The 18,054-nt window shown below is 39.4% G+C and overlaps 1 protein-coding gene across 4 annotated transcripts in view; it reads right to left on the bottom strand.

Moving 5' to 3' along the window:
* The window catches only part of robo1 (roundabout, axon guidance receptor, homolog 1 (Drosophila)), a 480,259-nt gene that overhangs the window by 303,902 nt on the left and 158,303 nt on the right, over positions 1 to 18,054 (bottom strand). For 3 of the 4 annotated variants that reach the window (XR_007425321.1, XM_049467115.1, XM_049467118.1), the window contains exon 1: positions 15,592 to 15,847. Coding sequence is in view for 3 of the 4 variants with exons in the window: in XM_049467115.1 (XP_049323072.1) it covers positions 15,592 to 15,832 (241 nt within the window). In the remaining variant the exon portion in view is untranslated. Of the gene's footprint in view, positions 1 to 15,591; positions 15,848 to 18,054 lie in introns of those variants that run through there. The other variant, XM_022679654.2, reaches the window with a different exon arrangement.

Genomic DNA, 18,054 nt, shown 5'->3' with positions numbered 1-18,054 from the left:
AAATGGAAGCACTTTACTCACCCAAATAAACAGTTTTCAGGAGAGAAATTTCTGTAGGTTAACATCCAGTGCTCATTTGACCTTAAAAGTAAGTCTTTTTTTAAAAAGCTTTACTTAACTCAGTTAGCTATCTCGCCCCACCACCACCCAGCGGTGAGATCTGCTGAATTAGAAGTTCCTTATAGTGTCTCTTATAAAATGCACCTTATAATCGGGTGCACCTTATAGTGCGAAAAATACAATACATATTACAGACATGTCAGTAATTGCTTGGTAAGTGACCATGTATTGCTCATTGGCCATGATATTTTAATTTGGAAACTTGGACACGCATTCTCTGTCAAGTATCTCCAAACATATCACCTGATCCAAAACTGGAGGCTCACCAGTATATGAACCATCATGTTGGATTTCCACTTATGTTTGTGGGAAAGCTTTGCCAATACATTGATGGCCATTGTGTTACCAAGTAGGCTACTGCTGACACAGTCAGTGGGAATGGAATCAACCACAGAAAGTGCTCCAAAGAGCATGTTGAGACTCCCCATCACTGAAAACTCTTACTGCAGGCCTGCACCTCTGGCTGCTCAAGTTCAAGCTCCTCCAATCTCTCATGTTTCTGTCCCCAGGCCATTCCAGTTTGTGTTCCCAGGACAGCTTAAATTCCTGTCCTCCAGGCTACCTAGGCTCCTAACCCTTAACCTGTAACCTGGCTCCTCCTCAGTTCAACAAACTTTGTGTTCCGTGCATGAAAATACTTTTCTCACACCAGGATGTACACCCTTACATTTTCACTTCAAGATATAGCAAACGTTTGGATGGCTTTTTACACCCCAGCAACCTGTCTGAAGGTCATGGTTTGTTTTGTCTGGTTTTGTTGGCACTGCTTTCTAGGTGACTTGTGGCGTCAATTTCTAAGGATTTTCACCACCAAAACTACAAAAGAAAACAATGTTTTGACACCAGCAACTGGAGCCCTAGAGAGCACAATTGGCCATGCTGTCTCTGCATGGGTAGATGGCACTCTACTCACACGAGTCTAAGAGTGCGATGTTGGCCGCCAAAAAAATGGACTAAATTGAACATTGAGAAAGATTTGATTTTTCTCACAATGGAGAAATGGTTGATATATAGTCACATGTTGGAAGTGCTTAAAAAAACAATGCACGTAAACATGTTGTGGTGAAATGACTACATTTGCAAAAGTATACCCTTAAAGGAAGTCTACATGGTTCTTGAATCTCACAATCAAAAGGAAGAATGTAAATGTGTCTTTGCCATCATTATTAGTACAATATTAGCTGATGCATCAGAGAGCTGGGGAGTCAGCGCTTTCCTGCATGTACGTGGACATGCTTGCGCTATGTTGCTGACTTTACATGTCTCAGAGAAACATGTGCTTGCCTTTGCTCTTCTAGTGTTGGGAGCATTGGAAGCAGTGATGGGATTGGGGGGTTCAAATGAATGGCTTGGGCAATTGGCACTTTAACACTTGTCCAAACAAAAATGTGTACACATTTCTTTGAGAAATAAACTACCTTTGCCAAAATCTACCTTTAAAGGTAGTCTACGTCAACAGTATGCAGTCTGTGTAACTAGAAATGCATGAATTCATATAAATCACCCTAAAAAGGAGATGGTTTCTAAAGCACTAGTGCTGTCCTCTCATTCCTGCACATTCTCGATGTTCTGTCAGGCCAGCTAACAGAGAGCATCCCACTCTTTCTGCGTGACCGGCTCAGACAAATCTGCAGCGGTCTTATCACTGGTAAAAATGCCTCTCACGTACAGCCACAGGCCACAAGAACGTAAAACCACACAAGCTAATAATAAAACCATCAACAATTTGCAGAAGCATCCTTATAACCACAAACACAAAACTCACAAAAAACAGCCAAAACTTCCCCTTCAATTATGTGAAAAAGTTCAATACAGCACAAAAAAAGGTCCTAGTTATCGTCCAGTGCTTTTAAGAATTGAAACTTACTGTGAAAAGACAACAAAGCTCAGAATGGAAGACCCAAAGCAAAGAACAGACAAAACAACAAACAGAATAGAGAGGGCATTCTCCTTGCTCACTTATGAGCCGTGAGAAAAAGAGACGGAGGGTCTTCGGAGGGTCCCGAACAGTGGGCTGAACAAATCTGGTTCTGTTTTGTCACTCAGTGAGGCCCTTCATGCGGAACGATGTGGAGGGACACCCCAACGGGAGGGACGTAGAGAGGAAGAATGAAAGGAAGGAAGAAAAAGAGCAGGGCATTACGCTTCGCGCTCGCTGGCTGACACAAAACTCGGGATGAGGCGATAAACAGGTTGTAGCATTTCCGAATCTGCCTGCGTGACCTGAATGGCCTCGCTGCCCTTCAGCTCAGCGCGGGATTAGCGTAGGGATGAGCTTCAGTGTATCACTAGCTGAAGAGACATGGATAACAGAGCAAACATGAGTGTAAAAACCTCGGACAACTGTTTAGCATTTCTTTCTAATTTACCATAGGTTTAACTTGCTGAAGAGTTATTGCATAGTGGCTTCTCTGAATTTCACCTGGGCTTAGGGTAATCCCAATTTTTAAAAAGGCATGATTAATACACTATTCATTCATATTTATCAGTGAGTTTATTATGAATATGAATGCATGTGTGTATGGTATATGGTATATATAAGGGGTATTTCATTAGAATTCAGTACGGTCCAGTTAGAGAAAATTTCGTCAGGCCAAGGTCTGGACCGTCATCATTATTATTACCTTGTGTTGTGATTCAGTGCTATATGCTGTTTACTGAAGAAGCCTAGAAGTTCTGTCAGTGTTGTATCTTTACTATTCAGTATTATTATTTCAACAATATTTATTGTTTTAAATAGGCCTTTTACAGTAATTACATTATCAACTTATCATACAAAAAATGCACCACCCTCAATAAATAATCTATTAATGTGAATCAAAATCAAATGTGAGTCAAATTTGATTTTATTTATATTAGATTTAGGCCTGCCTGTCATAATATCTACAGAAATTACAAATTGTACAGTATATTGAGAAATGTTTGCTGAACTTGGCCAGAATATCAGCTTTGTTTAAAAACAGCAGTTTTATTTTGTTTAATATTATTACTGTTATTATGTTTTATAAATGTAGTATTTTAATTTCTTTTTCTGGTGCGCACCATCTGAATTAGACTTTCTCGTTTTATTTTCCGACTGCAATTTCTAACTGCCTACTTCGCCTGTGTGCTCCGTGCTCCCGAATCTGCACAGATCTGATTGGCAGAGGAGAGCGTTTGGTGATATTACAACACATGTGATTGGTCTGTGAGCTTACTGCACTGCAAAGCATGTATAACTTAAAGACGAGAAAAGTTTTGGTGCTTTAAATGAACACAGTCAGAATTAAATCCTTCTCAGTAGTTTATCGGTTTGGGTCCGCATCGGTCAACGTCTGGGTCCGGACCCAGACAGCGGTCTGCTTATTAGTGACCTCTGGTATATATTTTAAACTATACTATACTGTTAAAACTGCAACTCACTTTTACTCACTTTACAGTTTATATACAGTACATTAGTCATGGGTTAGTTATGGGATAGCAGTGTGTACGCTGATCATAAGGCATTACTTCAGGGTACGGCTTGAGAAGGCCCACACCTGTATACGTTGTGAGATATTATCTTGTGAGGCCTGATAGTGGGAGCCAGGTTTCCGATGTTGTACACATAATTAACACTTAGTATGTAGCACTAATCCATTTGTCATTTTTTTCTTTACCTTGTTCTTTCAATTTACTACCAATACGACATTGGTAAAGGCATGATGGTGAGTGTCTGGCTCGACGTGTCCATGCCAAAAGACAAGTCACTCTGCATGGGATTAGCACTATTAGCTTTATAGGATGCTAGCTGGAGACTGGGAAAGAGAGCTAAGAAGGGTGCAAAACCCTGTGTATCAGCTAAAGCGATGTAGTGAAGGTTTTAGGAATAGATTGGACCATCCAATAGTTCTATACAGCTCTGCAGCTCTCCAGCCACAACACGCCATGGTTTCCAATTAGCGCATAAAACACACCGACAGGACTTCGATTCCCTCCACAAAGAAACAAAAGTGCCTCGGGTGACTCCATCCAACTTTTCAGCTCCAGCCTCCTCTAACTAGCTGTGTTACCCAGCTCTCCCTCTGCCTTTTATGCACAGTGGCAAGAACAAGTCACATTGTGTTTTCATGCTTAATTGGCTTAATTGGTTTACTGGCCGGAGAGGCTTTAGATGAATAGAGCGACTGTCTCAGGGTAACCGAGCCAAGCGATGCCTTTTGTCTCAGCTACTGTGAGCCCTCTCCACCTTCACAATGGGGGACTGGGCCAATCAGTGCACTGCAAGCTGTTGGACACGGCCCTCGCCAGCAGTTTGACTCAATTATTAACACAGGCCCACTGCGCAGGGTGGCCTGCGAGATACTCTTCTGCTGCCGCGCTCAACTGGGTGCGCTGCTTTAAACAGCACCCAAGATGAAGGTGTTAAAGACAAAAAAAATAAACACAAAAAAAAAAATCAACAGGAAGCAGGTGCATAAATTTAAACCTGCAAAACCCCTTTATAGAATCTATTACTTCAGCTGTTGCCTAGCAACTAAGTCAAAACGCAAAGAGGGACAAAGTAATTGAATTTCAACCAGCAAATGAAACATTAATCAGGAAGACAGAAAAGCCAGTTCTGCTTCTGGGCTGTATAAGAAATAATAATGATCAAGTATAGCACTGCACAATGTGGCCAAAATACAGCTTTGGAAAAAATTAAGAGACCACTTCAGTTTCTGAATTCTGGATTTTGCAATTTAGAGGTATATGTTTGAGTAAAATTAACATTGTAGTTTTATTCTATGAATTATGGGCAACATTTATCCCAAATTCCAAATAAAGATATTGTCATTTAGAGCATTTATTTGCAGAAAATTAGAAATTGCTTAAATAACATAAAGATGCAGAGCTTTAAATAATGCAAAGAAAGAGTTTAGAAATCAATATTTGGTGGAATATCCCTGGTTTTTAATCACAGTTTTCATACATCTTGGCATGTTCTCCTCCACCAGTCATACACACTGCTTTTGGATAACTTTAAAAACTGACAAGAATGCCCACAACGGGGCTCCGAGTGGTCCAGCAGGCTAAGTGCTGCCACTATGATCGGGAGATCACTGGTTCAAATCCTGCAGTTCAAAAAGAGGTGGTGGCTGACTTCACATGTATTGGAGGAGTCATGTGCTAGTCTTCACCCTCCTGCTGTTGGGGCATTACTAGTGATAGGGGGAGTCCTAATGAGTGGGTTGGGTAAATGGCCTTGTAAATTGGTGAAAAAAATGGATAAAAATTAGAAATAAATTTTAAAAATGCCCACAATAAATGTCTGGACTCACAACTTATTACTCATGTAATGCACCCTATAATGAATGTCAGTCAGTGACTGATGCAGTAATATATTTTTGGTATATATTTGGGTAAATACTTTTTTAACTGACGTGACAAAATTAAAAAAGTGAATTCTAATGTCTAGCATAAAACATAACATATACGTTCAGAAAAAAAGAACATCATACTGAATGTAAAACATGGTGGTGGTAGTGTGATGGTCTGGGGCAGATTTGCTGTAATAGATTGAACCAGGAATTCTGCTCTTTACCAGACAGTCCTGAAGGAGAATGTCTGACCATCTGTTCATGACCTCAAGCTCAGGTGTACTTGGGTTCTGCAGCAGGACAATGATCCAAAGCACACAAACAAGTCCACCTTTGAATTGGCTAAAAAAAAATAAACTAAACTAAACACCCCAATATGGCTCAATTAAAACAATTCTGTGAAGAAGAGTGGACCAAAATCTTTCCACAGAGATGTGTAAGACTCAAATTGGTTTAGATTGGCTTTTTTCCTTTAATAAATAAAATGATCATTTAGAAATGTATTTTATGTTTAATCAGGTCATCTTTGTTTGATATTAAATTTTGCTTGATCATCAGAAAAATATCAGTATGACAAAAAAAAAGCCAAAAACAAAAGAAATCTGAAGGAGTGGGAATACATTTACCACAGTAAAAAAGGTACCACATTAAAATAAGGCTCCCTTCTAAAGAGTTTATAAATGGGTTTTAAAGGGGTTTATTAATGGCTATTAACTAAGTTGTAAAACCATTAACAAGCAGACACAACTCATCAATGGAAAGGGCAACAGGTAACAGTGGCCGAAATGCTTATCTTACTTTATCTTTTCCATCAGTCAGCATTAATATATCTAATAAAAAAATATAGAAAGTCAGTTTAATAGAAATAAACTAATGTAATTAATGTCAGTATACACCACATTATGATTATTGGATAAACATTTAATCTGGGTAGTTCAATTAATAAAGTTTTTCAACACATATGTAAATGCTGACTGATGGAAAAGAAAACGACTAACAGTATAAATTAAAGTGGAATCACTATTTGGCAAACAACAGGCCACTGTTTCCCATTATAATGGATTATTTTTTTAATTGCTTACTAATGGTTTTAAAGTATTTACAATGTACATTTTTTTATAAACCATGCATAAACCCTTTATAAAACAGCCTTATTTTAAAGTGGTGCCAAAAAAATAAATAAATCAAATTTCCCCAAAAATAGTAATTGCTATTTTAGAGAAGGTACATTTTTATATCCAATTAATCGAGTAATCGTGACAGCCCTACAACTTTCTCTCTCCCACCTTCACTCTATCTTAGCTTAAACTCTCTCTATCTCTCTCTCTTCCTTAAAGAGTGTCCTTCCTCCCACGAAAAGACAGAAAGAAAGTAAAAAAACAATCTGAAAGGCCTCTTTCTGTCTCCCTGCTGCTGTCAGCTGCCAAAACAAGCCCGCTGCTGTGATGAGCACTATAAATATGATGGATGGGAAATGTGGTGCAGCTGACCTCACAACACGCGCCAGAGGAGTTCGGAGGAGCAGGTGCTGTGCAGAGTTACGACTCCCAGCACGAAATTTCACCCCTCACACATACTGATGTCCAGCCAAGCCAAGACCCCAGCCCAGGACTGCTGAACCCACTCGCACCTCCGCTGCAAATAGAGTGTGTGTGAAACATTAAAATGAAATCTACAATGACACGCAGTGTTTTCGCTATGCCATGGAAGCTCTGCGTGAGCTGTGCGATCGAGCTGACAGGAACTAAGCCGAGGCCTTTCTTAGATTACAGCTAAAGTGCTCTAAAGAATAGCTTTCAGTATCTGGAGGAGGGGTGGGCTGAATAATGGTAGTACAGTATACCATGATAATAACATTTTTTATATCTCAGAAATACGATGTGTCTGGATTATAAGGTGCACTATGAATAAATGTCTATTTTCTGGGCTGTTTTTATACATAAGGCGCACCGGAATATAAGGCGCATTTTATGCGACACTAGTAACTAGTAGTACACTCTAAGAAATATAAGTACAGATTTGTACCCAAAAGAGTACAAAGCTTGTCGCTGGGGCTGTACCTTATATTGAGGCACAAAAAAGTACCTTTCAGTGAAAGTCCTTTTTTGTACCCATGGTTTTTGTGGCAGTAAAGATCATAAAGATTATAAACATTATCATCAACTAAATATGGCTCAAAAACTTGATGATACAAAATTGTCTGGCTTTCAAATAAAAAATGTGCAATTAAAATATATACTGTTCATTAGTGCAGTGATGCAGAATACTGAATGTACCCTTAGGCTGGTTAAATGGTACAAATTTGTACTTATTGCTGTTAGAAATGACTTTGTACTTCAGAGGGAACAAATCTGACCCTGTAAAGACCAATATTGTACCTTTGAGGGTACAATTATAAAGAATGTACCTTCGAGTACAAAAAAGTACTCATATCGTACCTCTGTTTTTTAGAGTGTAGAAACAGGAGTGTCACCATGTTTTCCTTCTAATTTAGCTGAAAGCTAAGTTAAGTAAACAAAACTGTAATTCTTAAAAAAAAACTTTTCGGACGAGTCAGACAGGTTAAACGAGTGCTGGATATAAGTCTACACAGATTTCTCTCCTGAAAACTTTTAATATTTGGGTGAGTAAAGCGCTTCTGTTTTTCCACAGATCATTAGCATTTAGCATTAGCGGCTAACCACTAGCAGTTAGTGGCTAATGACACCCGACAGAGCTACACTGAGGAACCGTGAGTTTTCCAGTAAGCCAGGGCAATACTAGCTAGAGGTTTATCCCACGTAGCATGTTTTAACATGGTAAACGTGCAGACTACAGTCTGATAATACTCACCTCTGAACAGCAAACAGTTAGCGGCTAATGCTAATTCTGCTCCAGCAGTGCTAGCCAGGGTTAGCAATAAGCTACAGGTCAGTAATACTTACCTCTGGACGACCAAAAAGCTATTGCTAGTGCAATTAGCAGCTAATGCTAACAGTGCTACTTCAGTGGAGTGGCTTTACTGCTTCTTACAACCTGACTGGTAAAATTCATACATAAGGTGCACCGGATTATAAGGTGCACTGATGATTTTTGGGAAAATTAAAGGATTTTAAATGTGCCTTATAGTGATCATAGTAATTATTTTCTAAAAAGGAAAAAACACAGAGCCACCATAGTTGTACATTTAGCAATGTGCTCTGTTCAAATCAAAGGTCTACGTCTGTTAGTGGTCCTTGTGTTTTCCTGTTTATGCTCAGTTCTGTTTTCTTTGTTAAGTTTATGTTTATTTTGTGTTTGTTTACGTTATTAAATTTATTATTGTTTGCATTTGTGTCCGCCTCCGAGTCCTCCCTCCTCCATACCTGACAGACGTAAAAACGTACAAGGATCGACACACGAGAAAGGAAACACGGACTATAAATAGTGGTGGACACAAACGGGAAACAGGAAACACCTGGGACTAAGGGGCGGAGTTACAAATGAACACAGGTAAGTGGAAATTAACTGGGGAAGAAACACAGGGGCACGGGTCACGCGGGAGACACAGGCACGAGGAACAGGTAAACAAACAGAGAAACATGACAACAGACAGGAAATAGGGCAAGGATGTGACAGTGAGGCATATTTTTAATACCAAGTCCAAGTACCATGTGACCTAAATGACAACCTGGATGCACGAACCTCATAGCCCTAAACTATAAAAGAAAAAGCCCCATGTTTTACTTGTTTTGTTGTGGGTATGTCTAGAATAGCAAATGAAACATTTCTTTGACGGCAGTGAACTTGCAATACTATCAGTGATTATCGAACTGTGTAATCTGTGAAGATTACACAGAGCACTACTCTCTCACAGACCCACAGTGATGGACGGCATCTGTTATCCACTTCCAGATGTGCCTAAGAATTTTCCTCAAAACATGTACATAATTGACACTGAATAACTGTGGATAAACTCAGGCTGGTATTTCACACCCGTCACTCTGAATCTGTCAATCAGCAGCACCCTCAACTGACAGTCATAAGGGCACCATATGGACATCCAGACTCGGTACAAAAGAGGGGCATTTGACTCCCCCAGGTCCTCCCCCGCCCCCTTTTCCCCCTGCTCGAACCCCAGCTTGTCGGCGTGCGAGTGAAGGCCATTTATGATTTGGGGCAAAAAAAAAAAAAAGGAAACCTCTCATGATTACCCAAGAGCCTCTGTCCTGTCGCCTGTGGAAATTCGAGGGCTGTTCGCTTCTATAGAGGAGAATGTCGTCTAGAGTTTGGCAGCGGCAGGCCTGCTTAGCATCCTCTCGCTCATGCTAATCACAACAACAATTGTGAAACAGGTTCGGCTTCTCTTGAGCGCGGCGAGCGCCGTGGTGATGAATAATCGCCAATCATCTCTTGATCTCTCGCTTCTTCCTCTTTCCATTCCTTCTTCGCTGATCTCCCTTCCACTCCAGTCCCTCCTGGAGGAATTAACCTGCCGCACAGTCGAGAGCACAGCCTTATGGAGGAGCTCTTTCCTCCATTATGGAGGGACACAGGCAGAGTTAAGCTGGGGGATCAGCGAGATGAATAGAGATTGGATGGGGAATAGGAACGGAAAGGAGCGCCTACAAGAGAGCCCCCATGCACCCCACCAGCGACGAGGGTCCGTGAAGGGAGGTAATTACATCTCAAGTGAGATAGACCCTAAAGGCAAGCCCGCACTAGCTAACCACGTTTTTTCTATTTATGGTGGGCGGGGGGGGGCAAGTGAGAGCATTATGAAGCCACACTTTGAGGATACACTCAATTGGGACCAAGTACCCCACGTCCACTCTGGGTGGGGAGAAACAGTTCAGGCAGGAACGTGTGGAGGAGGGGGGGTGCGGCCCCAAGCAGCCCCAAGCAGGAACCTTTGGCACTAATAACAGCCAGCAGAATGTCGTTCAACGCTCCACTGATGCTGGCGGGGAACCCACAAGAGCTCTGGCTCTGAGGTCACAACCCAAGGCCAAGTCTCTAACCTGTAATGAGGTTTCCCTGGACAGGGAGAGCAAGAGCTAATAGACTATAGTGTTCTCTCTCTCTCTCTCTCTATTAGTCTGTCACTCCCTGAAATCAAGCCAGATATCAACCTTCAGATAGACATCAGATATAAACCACATTACAGACCATAGTGACCATACACATGTTAAAAAAAAGAATTAAAACGTTTTTTTAGGCCAATTTAAGTAAAACATGAATACAGTGCACCATGCCCTGCCAATTTCAAACTCATTCGAGTTATATTTCATGGCAAATAATTCGTTTGAAAAATGAGTCTAATGAGTCAGATCAAAATGAAACACTATAGCCCTAAGTAATTTGCCATTTTGGTGAAACAAATAATAAAAATTCAATTAAACTACATACACTGCACCATGTCCAGTTAATTTTAAACTTATCTAAAATATATTTCATGAAAAATAAAAGTTTAAAAATTGTGCCTGAATCAAACCAAAATATTAGACTATAAGCCCCAAGTAATTTGGCATTTTGGTGAACAAAATTAAATTTTATTTTATGCTCTATTTCAATCAAATTTCATACTAGATACCCAGCTTATTTGAGTTATATTTCAAATATTCATATTCATATATTTCCAGTTTGAAACATTACCTAAAACAGGCCAAAATACAATGTAACTACTATAGCTTTACATAATTTGCCATTTTGATCAAAGTTTGAAGATTTTTTCAACTATCTATTTCAATGAAACTACAATGATCCAAAATTAGTTTATAAGTCTATAACCTTATATAATTTGCTGATTTCAAAGCAACCAAACACCCCAGGTGCTGCCAGTAGGACACGCACTGAGCTGTGCAGAGGTGAAACTGTGTCCTCTGGAATGAGGACACAGTACTTCTAGGATGAGTTGGGGAGGGAGAGGCAGTTACTCAAGCAAACGCAGGATCACTTGTCTATTCATACAGACAATTCTAGTTTGTCTAGTTTGTCCAGTCACAATCATTATCACCGACTGTGCTGTCCACTTTGGGTGGTAATGCCTTTTATGATGTACAGTACCCCAGTACACACATGATACTGTGGACCTGAGCTAAATGCTAAATGCCCACACACAACCTCAGGAATTGGAATTTTCTGGTACCCAACCCAGCCTCACTCACACGATAACACCTCACAGCTTGTAGAGGTGGGCAATCCCAAGCCATTCCAGAAGTAACACTTTATGATCAGCCATTGGTCATGGACTATAAAATTTTAGACAATTTTACAAATTAGACAAATGTTAAATACATGTATAATTAGAAGGTAACTGTTCTAAAGAACATTTGATTTATTGTGTTACATTCTTTCTGTTCATTTGTCTAGACTAGCATGTTACACATAATAACTTACTACAATGGTGTTAGCCTTCAAATTGCTTAAAAGCAGTCTAGATAATATCCTTTCTTTAAGAAAAGATAATAAGGTATCACAAAAGCTGCACATGAAAGAAATGCACAAACAACTTTGACTGACAGGTTATGAACAATAGCAAGTTTAAAAAGCTGTGATGCTACAAGGTGAAAGCTTCTTTTATGCAGTTATAAGTATCTGTATCATCTGGAAAAAAATAAGAACCCACTTAAAAATGTATTTGATTTTACCAAATCGAAAAAGAAGATGGATGATCACAAGCCATCAAACCAAGTTGAACTGTTTGATTTTTTTGCACCAGGAGTGGCGTAAACTTATCCAAAAGCAGTGTGTAAGACTGGTGGAGGAGAACATGCCAAGATGCATGAAAACTGTGATTAAAAAGCAGGGTTATTCCACCAAATATTGATTTCTGAACTATTAAAACTTTATGAATATACATTTGTTTTCTTTGCATTATTTGAGGTCTGGAAGCTCTGCATCTTTTTTGTTATTTCAGCCATTTCTTATTTTCTGCAAATAAATGCTCTTAATGACAATGTTTCTATTTAGAATTTGGGAAAAATAACAGAGCTCATCAATATATAGTCCATAAGAACTGCATGCACCAAATATTTGGAAACCTAAATTATTTAGTCAAAAATGGCAAAAAACACTGTTTATGTTCGACTGTATAAGTGAAAACACTTATACAGTGCTGTGAAAAAAGCACCCCCCCCCCCTTTCAGATTAACAAACACATTTTAATATCAGACAAATATCAGACTGTTTTTTAAAGGATAATTACATTTATTAAGAAAAACTAATCTACCCATACCAACCAGACCACATGTAAAACAAGTATTTGCCCACCTAAAACCCAATAACTTGGTTGTGCCAACTTTAGCGTTAGCATTCTTTTTTTTTTTTTTTTTTTATCTATTTCAAGGTGGACTTGCTGGTGTGCTTTGGGTCATTGTCCTGCTGCAGAATCCAAGTATGCCTCAGCTTAAAGTAAGAAACTGATGGGTGGACATTCTCCTTTAGGATTTTTTTGTGGTAGAGGATTTTCTGAACTTCAAAAAATGTGTGTCATGAAGGGCAATTACTTTTTTTTACATAAGGTCAGGTTGGTTTGAATAGCGTTTTTTTCCCCTAATATATAAAATTACCATTAAAAAATGCTATTTATATTTACTCAGGTTATCTTTGGCTAATATTAATCTGAAAAACGTAAGTATATAAACAAAGCAAAAATACAAAAAAATCTGGCGCCCAATCATTTTTTATATATAAATATAATATATTAAAATTGAGATCTGGCATTTTTTATTTTTATAAAAAGGCAAACCCATGACCAAGAGTATCCTTTAAATCTTAAGTATTTTTTACTGATATTCTGATTAACCAAATCAATAAACAGACCTTCACAATCTCAACTGTGTTCTAAACGTCTGCACACACTCCCTTTCTCAGAATCTGCTGCAGAACATCCAATAATACAAAGAGCATTGTATTCATATATCTCCAACCTTGAGACACTTTGAAAGCACAGGGGATTCTGAGTCTGTAATCTCATCCTTCAGTCTCTGCAGCAGACGTTCTCATCCCAGTGGATCACCCACACAGTGAAACTTTCTTCTCCCTTATCGAGACTCATTTCCCTAATGGAACTCACAGTGTTGGAGAGATAGCTCCAAGAATAACACTCCACAGCTCTGCAGAAGAGCCACGAGCTCAAGAAAGGTGAATTTCTCATATAACTGAAGCACAAAGACACAAGGATATTCAGATCTCTGCTCCACAATTTACGATTCATCTCGTCTAAGTGAATTCAATCTGAAGATTGCGACTCTGGCTGCCTTTCCCTCGCATGTCATTGGTTTCACCCCATTCTACACCGCAAAACAAAACCTAGAGGTTATCCAATTCCCACAAATCAGCTTTATTTCTTAAGATATGCTTTGCAAATACCCTTAGAACAGTTTGTAGACTTGAAAGAGGATTTAAGTGAATAATAAGAAAGCTTGGTTTTCTTATAGTAGACGTCTTTCAAGCTGGTAGAGCTGGTTATGCTGCCTAATTTAGCTCTTGAGTAAACTTAGCTCAGCATAGGGTATGTTTTTGTTTGATTTTGATGGTTTAGCAGATCTACAAGCACCAATCTGATCAATATGACCAAGCTAGACAACCAGTTATGACTAAGCATGATGAAGCCCAGCATGACCAGCAAGACCAATTTGGTCAACAACCAAAACCAAGCATTGCCAACCTGTTTAATCAGATTTACCAGCAAGACAAACCAGGTTAATCAGCAAAACCAAGACTGAATGGCTAGAGAATGGCTATCATTAGCAAGATGTTCAATCACACTGATGAGCAAGACCGAGCTGGTCATTGTCCTGCTGCAAAACCCAAGTACGCCTCAACTTAAGGTCACAAACTGATGGGTGGACATTCTACTTTGGGATTTTTCTGGTAGATTTTCTGAACTCAGTTTTCAAAAACATGTGTTTTTGTATGAGTTTGATAGTTTAGCAGATCAACAAGCATCAATCTGATCAATATGACCAATATAGACAACCAGTATGGTTAAGCATGATAAAGCCCAGCAAGGCCAATGTGGTAGACCACCAAAACCAAGCTTAACAACCAACATGACAAGCACTGCCAACCTGTTTAATTAGATTTACCAGCAAGACAAACCTGGTTAATCAGCAAGACCAAGACTGAACCAAGAATGGCTATTATTAGCAAGCTGTTCAATCACACTGATGAGCAAGACCAAGCTGGTCAATGTCCTGCTGCAGAACCCAAGTATGCGTCAGCATAAGCTCACAAACGGATGGGTGGACATTCTACTTTGGCATTTTTCTGGTAGATTTTCTGAACCTGTTTTTTTTTTTATGTTGACCAGCATGACCAACAAGACCAATTTGGTCAACCACCAAAACCAAGCTTGTCAAACCTGGCTATCCAGCAAGACCAAGACAAGCTGTTCAATCACACTGATGAACAAGACCAAGCTGGTTGACCAGACTGACCTCCATAACCAGAATAAAGTATAAAACATGCACAATGACGGTCAAGAGCTGGTTAACCAGCCTGAATGTCCATCTTATCAACCATCTTGACCTTCAATGAACTGACTAAGACCATCTGAAACCAGCTTCCTCCAAAAGCTGGTCTTGGGCTGGATTTTTTTTAACTTGGATCTAAACTTCAACTCAACACAATACAACAAAACTTAAAGCTTTACTGACTTTAATTCCATATTTAAAGCCATATAACAATACAATTATTGGTGCCAATCTCAAAAGCGTGGTGAGATTTGTATCTTAATTTGCTAATAACTTATCTATTGCATGATTTTAAACAAATACTACAATATATCAGCTTTGCCTTTGTGTATAATCCAGATAATACTTCACTAATACTATTCACACACCAGACCTCCTATTACGTTCTACTTCTTTGAGCATAACAAATGAAGCTTAATGCATCTGCGAATCTCATCTGGCTTTATTAAACAAAGACCAAGCTCACTTAATTAAATGACAACTCTCCTTAGCGTAAAATATTACCATTATTACTATTAATAATACATTAGTAATCATCAAATTAGGACCATTTATCACATTGCATGGCCTGCAGTGACTTATAATGTTCGTATTGTTTTAACACAGTACATTGTAGCTCTCCACTAGGAACAGCAAGGTAGATACACCTACTACTTCAGCATTACTGCAGCAAGCAATGACACAGAGACGAGTAGTACAGGAGGAAACAGCAGTACCTGTGTAGCCCAGGGTGTTGTCTTCATCGTGTCCTGAGGCGGGGGCCTGCGTAACCCCCTCTTTAGGCGCCTCGGGAGTGCCCGTGTCTGTTGGGAGTAACACAGGGACTGAGATTTCCAAGGAAGAACCAGGGGCCACCAGAAAAACAGTGGCGCCCGAAGAAGAACCCAGCAGAAGTAGAGTCCAAAACATTGGTCCAATAAAGTGATTGGTTCTATGGGCACATGCCTGAGCCCACATTCTTCTAGTTTCCTAATGGATTTCAATTTTACAAAGGTTTAAAGAAGTGTAGAATGGTAATAAATGATAGGAGGCGTCTATAATGGCAGGAATTTTCAAAAAATGCCCATTTAAAAAAAAGTGTCCACCGTTAATCCATGTGCCAAGATGAAGATGCCCATTGAATGGAGCTCAATCCAGTTTACTGTGTGCGAGCCTCCATGAGGGTACCACAGCCTCTCCTGAATGAATGAGTGTGTGGATGCGTGTGCTGATGTGTTGGTGTGTGGAGTGTGCAGTGTATATTTCTGGCCCAGACTCCACCAGAGAGCATATGGGTAGAACCAAGGCCGCCCACTCCAAATTCACACACACACACACATGCATAGACTGTCACACATCCTATTTAGACCTTAACACACTCACAATTCACTGTAGCCACACCCCAATCAAGGCCTGTCACTTTTTTCAGGCTTGACAGACTGAGGCTTCAGGCTGGATGGGGGACCATTTGGGGAAGAGGGGCAGGGGGTTGGGGTCGGTGCCCCTTTTGAAGGCTAAATACGGGATAAATCAGACCGGGCCATGCCCACTTCCATTGTGGGGCACTGACAGGGGGTTAATTTGGGCTCGGGGTGGGGTGGGGGAACGAGGGGGGGGGGGGGGGGGTTAATGAAAAGTAAGTCAGAATTTAGCAGCTGACCGCGGTGCTGCACTCTGTCACCGCGCTGAATGAAGATTGGCATCATTGCGTGGATAAATGGCAGACAGACAAAACAAAAGTAGCTCTTCTGAGAGCACTTAGCGCTCGGTCAAGTCTGACCGGCGTCGGCCCACTCGTATCAGCCCACGTGCAATCTCGAGCCAGCATGCTAAATGCGAATTCTAAGCGTGAGGCAATCGTGAAGTTCAATACGGGAGTAAATGAGCTGGCATGGATGCTGATTAGAGAGAGGTTAACAGTCTGTGGAAAGGAGTGTGCCAGTTTGTGACCTCTTTTGTAATTAGTGTAGTAGAATAGTGAAAATGGCACATTCTGCAGGGTGTATGGTTTATAGATGCACCATAAAAGGAAAAGTAGACATTGGGACTGATCAAATGATTATTTCTTCTTTAAAAAAAGGGTGTTAAAAAGATTAAAATTAAAAAATTAAAAAGAGCATATCCTGCATTTTCCAGGAAAGTTTTTCTCTTTGTTCAGACTGCATTCAATGACCATTAGAAGATCATTAGTGAGATCATCCCAAAAGTATCGTATGGCGCACCATCATTCCAAATGATGGTTCCACAGCTCAATGCTGTGGAATACCCTTCTAACTCAGCTTAGAATTAGCCTCATGTTTATCTGTTCCAGAGAGTCTTATTCTATGGACTATACATCTCTATAGGGATTAGACAAGCTATCTGCAAGAAGGGGTGTCCATAAACATTTGGACATATACAGTAGTGTCTCATTATTTACATTTTTATTAAGTCAACACTAAAAGTGACAAATTTCTACACTCACTGTGTTAATTTAGCACTGCCAAATTTACTGTGTAGAAGAATTCGTCATTGGATTCATTTGAAGGGAGTGTATTTTATTAAATTGCATTAATATGATTATAAGATACATCAGGAACTTTTCAGATATACAATGATGTCACAATACTAATTTTTTCTGACATGTGGTAAGTATAAAAAGCATTAAATAATGTGTTTGTTAAGCAATACGAGAGCATTTATGAACAGTTTGCTGACAGTAAGAACTGTTAGTTATTGCAAGAAGACACTTTATAAAGATGACAGACAAAATTTATATATTTATTAAGCTATCATGAAGCATCATTCTTAGGTAATGATGTTTTTTTTAGGGAGATGTTTAAAAGACATTATACAGCTCTGGAAAAAAATAAGATGATGAGTAAAAATGATAAGAATTATGAGTTCCTTTGATTTTACCAAATTGAAAACCTCTGGAATATAATCAAGAGGAAGATGGATGATCAGAAACCATCAAACCAAACTGAACTGCTTAACTTTTTGTACCAGGAGTAAAGGCATAAAGTTATCCAAAAGCAGTGTGCAAGACTGGTGGAGGAGAACATGCCAAGATGCATGAAAACTGTGATTAAAAATCAGGGTTATTCCACCAAATATTGATTTTTGAACTCTTAAAACTTTATGAATATAAACTTGTTTGTTTTTTGCATTACTTAAGGTCAGAAAGATCTGCATCTTTTTGTTGTTGTTATTTCAGCCAT

The sequence above is a fragment of the Astyanax mexicanus genome, chromosome 18 (assembly GCF_023375975.1).
Source record: "Astyanax mexicanus isolate ESR-SI-001 chromosome 18, AstMex3_surface, whole genome shotgun sequence".
In the NCBI taxonomy this organism is placed as follows: domain Eukaryota; kingdom Metazoa; phylum Chordata; class Actinopteri; order Characiformes; family Acestrorhamphidae; genus Astyanax; species Astyanax mexicanus.
The sequence above is the reverse complement of the archived record's forward strand: the minus strand, read 5'-3'. Positions and strand labels throughout refer to the sequence as shown.